The following is a 12,021-nucleotide window of genomic DNA, read 5'->3' as shown; positions in this document are numbered from 1 at the left end:
GTGGGTGTGGTGAATGGTCAGTGAATGTCATCTGCCAGCGTGTGTCTACATCTACATGGATACTCTGCAAATCACATTTAAGTTCCTGGCAGGCGGTTCATCGAACCACCTCCACAGTTCTCTATTATTCCAATCTCAAATAGAGTGCGGAAAGAACAAACATCCATATCTTTCTGTACGAGCTCTGATTTCCCTTATTTTATCGTGGTGATCATTTCTCCCTATGTAGGTTGGTGTCAACAAAATATTTTCACATACGGAGGAGACATTTGGTGATTGGAATTTCGTGTGAAGATTCCATTGTAACAAAAAACTCCTTTCTTTTAAGGATGCCCCGTACCATTTCTGTGGCACTCTCTCACATGCATTGTGATGATACAAAATGTGCTGCGCTTCTTTGAACTTTCTCGATGTATTCCATCAGTCCTATCTGGTAAGGAGTATTCTAAAAGAGGACGGACAAGTGTAGAGCAGGCAGTCTCCTTGGTAAATCTGTTACATTTTTTAAGTGCCCTGCCAATAAAATGCAGTCTTTGGTTAGCCTTCCCCACAACATTTTCTATGTGTTCCTTCCAATTTAAGTTGTTCGCAGTTGTAATACCTAGGTATTTAGTTGAATTTACGGCTTTTAGATTAGACTGATATATCGTGTAACCAAAGTTTAACGAATTCCTTTTAGCACTCATGTGGATGACAATCACACTTTTCATTATTTAGGGTCAACTGCCAATTTTTGCACCATTCAGATATCTTTTCTAAATCGTTTTGCAATTTTTTTTATCTTCTGATGACTTTATTAGTCAATAAATGACTACAACCTAAGACGGCTGCTCAGATTGTCTCCCAAATCATTTATATAGATAAGGAACAGCTAAGGGACTATAACACTACCTTGGAGAACGTCAGAAATCACTTATTTTACTCGATGACTTTCCGTCAATTATTATGACTGTGACCTCTCTAACAGGAAATCACAAATCCAGTCACATATTTGACAAGATGTTCCATAAGCAAGAAATTTCACTACAAGCCACTTGTGTGGTGCAGTGTCAAAAGCCTTCCGGACATCCAGAAATATGGAATCAATCTGAAATCCCTTGTCAATAGCACTCAACACTTCATGTGAATAAAGAGTTGGCTGTGTTTAGTGCCAACAGTAAAATTCGGAGGCAGTGGTGTAATGGTGTGGTCATGATTTTCATGGAGGGGACTGCAACCCTTGTTGTTTTGCGTGGCATTATCACAGCACATGCCTACATTGATGTTTAAAGCACCTTCTTGCCCCCCCCCCTCCCCCCCCCCCCCCCACTGTTGAAGAGCAATTCTGGGATGGCCTGTGGCGGAGTGGTTACACGACAATAACATCCCTGTAACGGATTGGCCTGCACAGAGTCCTGACTTGAATCCTATAGAACACCTTTGGGATGTTTTAGAATGCCGACTTCATGTGAGGTCTCACCAACTGACATTGATAGCTCTCCTCAGTGCAGCACTCCATGAAGAATAGGCTGCCATTCTCCAAGAAACCTTCCAGTCTCTGATTGAACATATGCCTGCGAGAGTGGAAGCTGTCATCAAGGCTAATGGTGGGCCAACACCATATTGAATTCCAGCATTACCGATGGAGGGCACCACAAACTTGTAAGTCATTTTCCGCCAGGTGTCCAAATACTTTTGATCATGTAGTGTATGTCGTTTCTGATATCTCCACATATCTATTGCATACATAGCTCTGTTACAGTCTTTAACAACACTCACCAGTAGTTTTCATGCATTACAATACAGCACATAAGAAACTGCTCTTTGCTAAACCATAATATCAAATGTAGTGTAGGCTATACATTCAACATTATTCTGTGCATACTTTAACATGCCAATTTTTAAATGAAGTGTTTTGCACTGTGTCTGCTTCAGGTACAGGTAGTCAGTTCTGTGCTACGCCATTTATGACACTGCCAATCTCAACTAGAAATTGTGAAATTCCCTTTAATCAAATGCTTTATCTGCTCCGCTTTGGATTGTGTGTTGTTCATGTTTTTTTTTTTTTTTTTTTTTTTTTTTTTTTTTTTTTTTTTTTTTTTAAATGAATCTTTCTTCTTTTTTCTGGTCTTTATCCCCTATCTTCATGGGATTAGTTATTTAATCTGGATTTGGGAATCTTAGTTGTATAGAGTGGCCAGATACCCGTCCCGTCACTACATGACATCTGCTTGGTCTTGGTTTAGCTGTGGCTTTCCCTTCGGATTTCCACTTCACAATCACAACACTAATCATCAACTTGGGCAGCTTAAGAAGGGAAAGTCACTGACCTCTCCTGACGAACCGAATCTTCTGTTACTGTTTTTCTACTGACAACGCAATACTCCCTTCCTTCTTTTATACTGGCGAGTCCACCTCTCATGACATCACCTTTATTGGTAATGAAAGAGGCTCCAAGGTGACCTACCACAAAAATGGTTCAAATGGCTCTGAGCACTATGGGACTTAAACATCTGAGGTCATCAGTCCCCTAGAACTTAGAACTACTTAAACCTAACTAACCTAAGGACAACACACACATCCATGCCCGAGGCAGGATTCGAACCTGTGACTGTAGCGGTCGTGCGGTTCCAGACTGAAGCACCTAGAACGGCTCAGCCACCTGACATACCACGGGGCCCATGCTAGTTCTCCATAGATACATTCCGAACAGCTACAAAGAGCCAATGCCGAAGCTCAGCACCTCTCGTGAGAAACTTAAGGTTCAAGTGATAATGAATTACTGTAATATTCTGCGTATTGATGGATGGTCTCAATTTAAAGTAAAAGAAGTAAGACTGGCCATTACTCACGAGGACAATCTCGACTGCACCGACGATGTACATGGCTGCGGCAAGCGTGGTGCCCGTGTAGAAGAGCATGCCAACCGCACCGCCGAACTCTGGACCGAGCGAGCGTGAGATCATGAAGTAGCTGCCTCCCGCTGGCACCACACCATTGGTCGCTATGGCGCTCATCGAGATGGCTGTCAGCATTGTCTGTGGCATTAGAAATACACTATTAAAACCTTCTTCTTCAGCTGCAAATACACTGATTTCCATTAACCAGGAAAAAGCTGCACAAAAATTAATCAGATGGCAAAAAAGTGAAGCACACAGAAGGGGAAGAGGAAATGAAATGAAACTTCCTGGTTGAGAGGGAAATGATCGAGTCAAATTTACAAATAACTTAGTAGTATGAGCCCACTTACCAGTAAGATATTGACCCCCCCCCCCCCCCTCTGGCCTGGGAACACGTGTTGATTTGGTTGGAAAGAGCACTGCCCTGATGCAAGCTAGCTCACAATGGCTGTAACTGGTCCTTGATACTCTCAATACTGGCATTGGTATGTAGTTAAAAGTCCAAGCTGTTCCATACTTGTACTATTAGCGACAGATCCGGAAATATCGCTAGCTATGGCAGTACCTCAACGTCACACAGAGAAGTATCGTATGTGGACGAGCAATGGCCCATTGAAAAATGGCATCACACTAGTCACATGAGAGATAACCCATGTTTGTGATGTAATATTGTGTTGTCAAATTTCCAAATTTCCTTCAACTACAAGCAGCCATGACCTGAAATCACGTCTGACATCTACACACAATGAATCCAGGAGTAACATGCAGTGCCTCTCCAAAACATTGCAAGAATCAGACCTCTCCCTATATTGTTGCCATACTCACTGATGATGGTCATCTGGTGTACTGCAGAACCACAATTCATCGCGTAACACAATGCAATGCAATTCATCAGCATTCAATGCTTCCCAGTCATGATACCACTCTAACCACAGCTGCTTGTGTCGTGGTGTTAATGGCAGCCTATGTGTGGGATGGTAATTCCCCAGTCCGGATGCTGCTACGTGATCAGTTTGCTTGCCTTCATGTTCCCACCCAGTCTAACGATGTTTTACGGTCACCCCCAAATGTTCCACAAATCTGGATATTGCAAAATTTGACTAGCCTGCCAAATGGAGACTCACAGTGAGGCCCCATCACAACAATGTCAGGTGCTAAAACACGGACTTGCACAAGTATACTGCATCCTCATGATCTTCACAGTGATCACTCAATACCTGGTGCTGCTCACACCCACACTCTACCGTGTCTGGTAACAGCACTAAACAAGTGCAACACTAATGCACTCTGATGGCTGTTCTACCTGTCACAGAGAAATGCAAAACTAATCTTTTACATACCTGTATGATGTTACATTGACAACTGACCATATCTTCTGTTTTCTTCACATTTTGTTTGTCAGACAGTGTATTCATGACCATTACTGTAATCTTTAGTTCAAAGTCTGGTTTCATGAAGCTCTTCACACTAGTCTTTCATATGCAACTCCCCCCCCCCCGAACTTCATACAATAAGCAAATTCATATTCCTTAAGGGAACCAGACAGGATACATGTTGAAAAATGGTGTTTTAGAATTTCATTGATAAAAAATTCTCCGTTATTTTATATGTTAGACAAAGTCCACTTTATTGTGTCTGTATAATTAGCAATGACAAAAAAATAATTCAAATATGCAAGCATCCCTTTAACACCCATTTGCTATGGCTCTTTTTTTAAATGACATATCACACAAACTTTTAAGATAAATTCATGGGGAAGTATTGTTTTACATATCATATCAGATGTGCGATAACCTGTTATACAGATCACAATGTTCACGTTTCAATGTGGCATCTGTGGTTCTGTTTAACTCGTAAACAGAAGTTTCTTGTACTTGTAATCATGTTGTGGCTTGTGTGTTCTGTGTGATATATTTTGTCTTTATACTGTGTTTCCTAAATGAAATCTGTACATGAGAGCAATAGAACATGCAGCAACTAGCCAAGAAGCACGTCAAGAAAGAAGTTTTTTAGTTTTAATGAAAATGTAAACAGGTCTACTGTGGAATCCCAATCTGTAAGTAGTGGTATGGTAATGTTATTGTTAGTATAGACAGTCTTTGTAAGTAATAGTACTAGCTGCAAATATTGTTCAGCTGTATGTTCTCTGTACATAGTAGAGGATAAAAGGGTTAGATCTGGATTCTGTACCAAGTTGGTGATTACATGTGAAGTTTGCAATGAATCTAATTCAACGAGAACTTCAGAACCTACAAGACACAAGTAATATGATACAAATTTGGCTGGACCTCAGCCAATAAAAATGTTTAAAATTACAAATTTAAGAATGGTTTATGGTACGAGATGCATTGGGAAAGGACAGCGTAGTGCAGAATTATTGTGTGCAATGCTGGATTTGCCATCACCACCATCCAAGTTTTCCAATTACTATGATATAATTTTAAGAAACTTGAAAGATGTTAATTGGAAGGAGTATGAGAATTGCTGCACAAGAAGCTGTGTCAACACATGATGGACAGCAAGAAATTTGAGTAGCTGTCGATGAACTGTGGTAGAAACATTGCCACACCTCTCATCGTGGTGTTGTTGCTGCTACATCATTTGATACCAGTACAGTTACTGGTGCAGAGATTCTAACAAACTTTGTCAGTGTTGCAGTAATGAAGAGCCTAATAATAAATATGACAAAAACTGTGTTGTGTCTAGTGGAGGTATGGCAGTCCACAATTTTCAGACAATCAGGGTATGAATGTGGTGTGTGTTATTTACATCACCTCAGTGGTCATGACTTAAACCAGCAATTAACGAGTTAAAGCCCTATAGTGATTGACCAGAAGTTGTAAAATTGGAGTGTGTAGGGTTTGTCTAAAAAAGGATGGGAACAATGCAAAAACTGAACTAAGTGGGCAAAAACTGAGTGACAACAAGGGACTGGGCTGGGCAACTTACACAGAAATAGATCTTTTGCAAATATATTGTGGTAATGCCATTAGAAGTAATGTAAATGATCCAGAGGCTATGAAACTTGCAATATAGGCTTCTTTGTTGAATAATGCTTCAACAGATGAAAAACCTCAGCATATCCTGTGCCCTAAAAGAAGTGAATCTTGGTGTAGTTTTCAGTGGGATTCTATTGCTGATGAAGTGTACAAACATAATCTCTCACTTCCTTAACCTGTTATTCAGACAAACCTGATGAGAAGTAATTGAAAAAAATATCTTCATGGTTGAACTCAGGACTTGAACTAAGGCTTCAACAACAGTATATGAGTGTCTCTACAAAAAATTGTGTTTGATGAACTAAAACAATTGTAAATTAGATTATATTATGCAGTTTTGCACTTTAATAGTGGTTTCATAAGCAGAACTATGAACTTGGAATAAAGTCAGCACTGAACATTACCAAAGCTCCTTGCCAGATGGATAGAACAGTTAGTCTTCTATGCAGATTGAGTTGCAGAGACTTCTTCAAAGGAGGAAAGAGTGAAGAAAAGACTTCAGCCAAGAACAAAACTAACATTTGAATCAAAATGAATATTGAGCTGTAATGTTCTGAGTTAATAAAAACAATAAGAATGTTTGTTTAAAGGAACCACTTTCTCAACAGCTATAAGAGATTCAACGATGAGATTTGGCACAATTACTTTATAGAGCCCACAGTACATTTTCCCAACTTTTACTTTTTAAAGTTCAAACTTTAGGTATTCTATGGCACTTTGTGAAAGAAAAACGATACAAAATTTTCAAATAATTTCTTTATCATACAAAAAATATAACAGATCAACTATTTGTCCTAAAGGCATAATTATTCCCACACTTCTGAAGAATACACCTCACAAACCAAACGTAAATTTTCATAAAAATAGCATTTATGTTTTTTGAGAAAATGATACCTAAAAAGACTATATTTTTATCCTTAAAAATTAATATTTATTAACTAATCATTTTTTGTATTTTGAATTTGACAATCTAGAACCATGAAAGCTTACAACAATGTTGCTTAAGATATATGTGCTACACGTAGAAAAATATTTACTGAAATGCACTGAGAACTTTAAAAAGAGGTACTGTAGGTGCAAGCTCATGTATCTTACCTGGAGTCCTTAACGATCTGTCAGGCACAGCTGGTGAAAATGATAGGTGTACATGTCGAAATTTTCTGTCAGTTATTTGTCAACAATCGACAGCAATGATATCTTTTCACTTCCCTTTCCAAACCCTCTTCATCATTGTTTAGCAAGCAGAGTGACTACTCTGTTGTTGGATATATACTGAATGTTCAAACTGATACACTGCACCCTATCCCATCTCATTTCAATAGTACATCTACACGTTTTTTTTTACACCACTAGTACTCAGCAACGAGTAGGGGTACCCACCTTGAGCGACCATTGGCAGACAACTAACACAATGCAGTTCCAGTCTCTATGGAGCGTTGGATCATATAGCATCATGAGACTGCGGTCGAGCAGTTGTTCATAAACAGTTATTCTGTGGTCACGGTTTAACGTCTTGTGTTGAAATTTAATGTTGGACGTCAAGATGCAGTCCCAGATCAAAACACAATACTCTACTGGATTACAGCATTTAGAGGTACTGGATCTGTGATGAAGAAGATACCATGTGGTCTTCCCCACTCAGTTTGAACTCCCGAAAAGGTAGACAGAGCTCTTGCTAGTCCGAAATGATCCACTATGCCTAGTACCACTGGGTAGGTTATGTCATTTGCTTCATCCCATCTTGAATGATTGTCTCAAATTTCACCCGTACAAAATAATGATTGTTTGGCAGCTATGTGAAATGGATTTTGTGCACTTTAGAGAACCTTATGGCATAATGAACGCTATTCTTATGGATGATGCAGATGTCCCAGTATCCATAAGTGATAAAGCCCATTTTCATCTGGATGATTACATATTTAATGTTCAGAAGCATTGGTACAGTGCATCAGAGAACCCACATCAATGTTCCCAGGACATGTCATTTCATGATAAGGTGGTGTTTCTTGGCCCCTATGCTCATCCGACTATCAATCTGTAACTTCTTTTTGTGGAGATACTTGAAATCAACGATGTACGTGAATAAGCCCCATACAATCGATGACCTCAATATTTCCATTCGTCAGGAAACTGAAACTGTGCCAAATGAAATATTGGAGACAGCCTTGCTTAACTTTCAGGGGAGGATCCAAATTTGAGTTCTGCAAGAAGAACATCAACTCAATAACATTATTTTATGAACCTAATTAAGGTATGTAGATTCCAAAAATGCAATGGCAGTACTATTACTGGCTGCAAGAGTTTTTAATAAAACCTGGTTTCATTTGTTCAATAGCGAAAAAAAAAATGTGTTTCCTCTGCTCCACCTTGTATTTGGTTACCAACATAACTTTGTTAATTAGTACAAAACTATTTTAGAGTATAAAATGTATTATTTTCTTTTTAGTTCTCTTAAACACTTATTCTGGCTGCCTGAATATCAGGTATCAAACTAATACACTGCATCTGGTTGCTTTATTTTATAGCAATTTTATTGTTTTAGAAAGAATATACTTAATCATGACAGCCTACCGTAAGACGTGCTTGACCCAAAGAAAGTTAAAGGACTCCAAAATGATATTCGAGGAGGATAATAATGAAGTTCAAGCAAACTTTGATAAAGATGTGACACAGGTTGTGATGATGCTGAAGTTTGGTAGGAAGATTGAGAACCAGAAGATGATAACAATGAACATTAGGAAGAAGTACTTGAGGAAAACGACTACTGTTAAATGGAGTACTGTAAACAAATCAGTACCAGAGTACAGAGCATCAAAGCTTCAATTCAACATGACAGACATGTAAAATCAATATATGTTGTTGAACTGGGATATTAGAAGTGCATCATAGATGAAAATTTGCTCTGGAACGTTAGAACAGCATCAAATACGACAATTAGTTCTTTGTAATTCTGTATAGAAATTGGTATACTGAAAGCGTCAAAGCTTCAGTTCCACATGAGAGAGACGTAAAACCAAATGATGTTACTGAACTGACAGCTTTCATAAGTCTCTTTATTTACAGCTGGTGTTATCAAAAGAAAGAGCTTACTGCATCTGTGGGTACCTGATGGTGGCAGTACCGAAAAATTAAAATTTTGCCTCGTAAGGAACAAAAAACATTTTGAATTCCTCATCATACAATGTCTCAGATTTGTCATTCATGTGACTCATGATGAAAAGGGACAGTTACACAACAAACAGCGATTCGGGAAATATTCTCTGTTACTACAGAACTGTCCGAAGTTATGTACCATTAAGAAAATACAGTGGCAGAGAAAAATAGTACATCCTTTTAGAGGTTTCCAATTCACTCAAGAGTTGCTGTTGCATCAATGTACATGGACGTGAAATGATTACCTTTACAGATCAACAGCACAAAGGGTTTTGACCATTGCTGAAACACACTCATTAGTACAAGGTGTACCCTGGCATCCAATGGACCATACATATTGCGAATACTGTCCTTGGATATGTTATGCCATGCCTGCTCGACCTATTCAAGTAGTTTAGTTAGAAGTTGTTGGTTGACAAGTTGCAAGAGTCACTTCTCATCCTATCATATCCCATAAATGCTCGATTAGAGACACATCCAGAGATTGTGCTGGCCAGGGAAGTTGCTACAAGTCTTGCTGAGCTCATTAAGTTTTAGGGGCAGTGTGTGGGCGAGCATTATCCTGTTGTAACAACACATCACCTTCCTGTTGCAACAACAAGCAAAAGAATGGATCTAACAACATTCTGCACTTACAGAGCACTGGTTAGCGAAAGATAACGAGAGTTGTAACTTATCGCACCCCAGACCATAAGGCCTGGGTTGGGGCTAATGTGTCTTGGATGAATGCACTCTATGAGACAGCGTGCACCAGGTCTACGTCATATGCGCAAACGACCATCACTTGTGTGCATGCAGAATCTGCTTTCATCTCTAAATGACTACAGCGCACCATTCCATCTTCCAAGCAATCCTATGATGGCACCAGTTGAGCCTTGTACGTCAACAATGCAGTGTGAGTGGAAGACGGGCTAGAGGTGTGCATGCCTGTAGTCTCACAAAGTTTGTAAGAGCTGTGCTGACACGTTTGGGCTCACAAGCCTTCTTGTCTTTACTGCGGTAACTGTACAATCTGCCACTGCTCCCGTTACAATACGACGATCCAGACAGACGTGTTGCGTGAACGTCCAGAAACTCATCTATGGGTGTAAGAATGTCCACATGACCACTAATACCAGCATCATTGTACAACTGACATAGCACGTCCAACTTGTGTGGCAATTCTCCCAAAGGACCATCCCCCCACTTAGATGGTCACAATTTAACACCTTTCAAACTCGTTCATTTGGCTGTATGTAGTAAAAGTGAGTCTCCATGGCATGGTTGCCTGCTTGCTTCACACGTTTGTACTAAACAGTTTTCTAGCCATGAGCATTCCCCATTAAAGGGTAGGCACAGATTGCACTCTGGTAGCTATGCCACTATGCTATTTGTTGACTGACGATGATGAAACCATTATCAACACATCTACTATATCCCAGGTGGTGCATATCATCACGGGATCAAAATCGACATTGTCTTTCAGGGTGTACTAATTTTTTTCTGGCAGTCTACAGCTTTTTTGGATATATACCCAGCAAACTAAACAAATGGCATTAACGCAGGGTGATAATTATTGAACTACATGAAATAAAATCGTCATAACTTCTGAACGGTTTGTATTAGGACAAAACTGCATGGTTGGCCATGGGAATTAGTACGCGCGTTGTTTGGTTCAGCAACGACGTCCAATTTGATTTGGACAGGTTCGTCAATAAGCAAAAGTGGCGCATTTAGCGGATTGAGAAACCGCATTTTTCGATCAAGGGGTCTCTTCATGCTCGACGGGTGATTGTGTTGTTTGCAATGACCAGTCAAGAAATAATCGGTGCAGTATTCATTGACGATATGGTGACTACTGAATGGTACATAAAAGCTTTGAAAGAAGATTACATCTCCGTTATCCAAAGTGACCCTGATTTCGACAAGATGTGGTTCATGCAAGACAGAGCTCGACCCCACTGAAGCAGTTGAGGTTTTGATGTCATTTTTGCTTTGGAGATTGCATTCTGGCTCCGGTGTACCCAGAGGCCACCGGCACGTCCCTCGATTGGCCGCCATATTCTCCAGGTCTGAACACATGCGACTCCTTTTTGTGGGGCTATATTAAAGACAAGGTGTACAGCAATAACCCCAAAACCACTCTTGAGCTGAAAACAGCCATTCTGGAGGTCATCAACATCATTGATGTTCTGACACTTCAGCGGGTCATGCAGAATTTCGCTTTTCGTCTGTGCCACATCATCGCCAATGATGGCAGACATATCGAACATGTCGTTGCCTAAATTCGAATATCTGTAGTGCCATTTACATGTTGAATAAAATGTGTGCAGGCTGTAGTTTGTAACTAATTTACGGTTTTTCATACAGTTCAGTTATTGTCAGCCTTAATATGCTCCTGTGGATTTCCAGGTATTTTACCTGTATGACTTGGAAACACCCTGGATTGCAAACAGAAGAGTTACACCACATAAGGCCTACAGATTTTATTCTACGACTGTATGAATCTGTCAGTAAGGTAGAAATATGAGTGCAGACAACGGGTTCACCAGTATTGACTTGATGTAAGAGCGAGGAAAAAAAAGTATTTCTTTTGTTGAGTCAAAGAAGAAAACATGCTTGAGACTCCTTTGTAGTTTTCTACCAGTAAAGGAAGAGTTTTCCACATCCCCTCCTCTTTTTTTAATATCAAAGAGAGGCTGTACTCTAGTTTCAATTGTTCCTTAAAAAACCTAAGTGTATGATTCTGGCTTCAAGCATGATTATAATTGAACCAGCGGAAAAATGCTCCTGTCAAGAGCATAAGGAAAGGTGGTTCCCCCTCCTTCTGTCTTCGTCTATCTCTCTTTTACTGCCAATTTTTCTCTCACACCACACTGGCACCTTAATCTCTTTCTCTCCCAGTGACATTTACTACTCTCTCTCCCACCTCCTCACTTCCTCTCTGCTACTCTCTTACAGCACAAAGAACCACGAAGATATTCACATCATAAAATTTGTTGTGAGGGAAG

General features: G+C 39.8%; 1 protein-coding gene across 1 annotated transcript in view; it reads right to left on the bottom strand.

Moving 5' to 3' along the window:
* The window catches only part of LOC126263285 (solute carrier family 12 member 4), a 277,199-nt gene that overhangs the window by 177,723 nt on the left and 87,455 nt on the right, over window positions 1-12,021 (bottom strand). The window contains exon 4 of the mRNA XM_049960371.1: window positions 2,832-3,017. Coding sequence (XP_049816328.1) covers window positions 2,832-3,017 — 186 coding nt within the window. The remainder of the gene's footprint in view (window positions 1-2,831; window positions 3,018-12,021) is intronic.

This window comes from Schistocerca nitens, chromosome 6 (assembly GCF_023898315.1).
Source record: "Schistocerca nitens isolate TAMUIC-IGC-003100 chromosome 6, iqSchNite1.1, whole genome shotgun sequence".
NCBI lineage: Eukaryota > Metazoa > Arthropoda > Insecta > Orthoptera > Acrididae > Schistocerca > Schistocerca nitens.
This window is presented reverse-complemented; position numbering and strand designations above follow the sequence as displayed.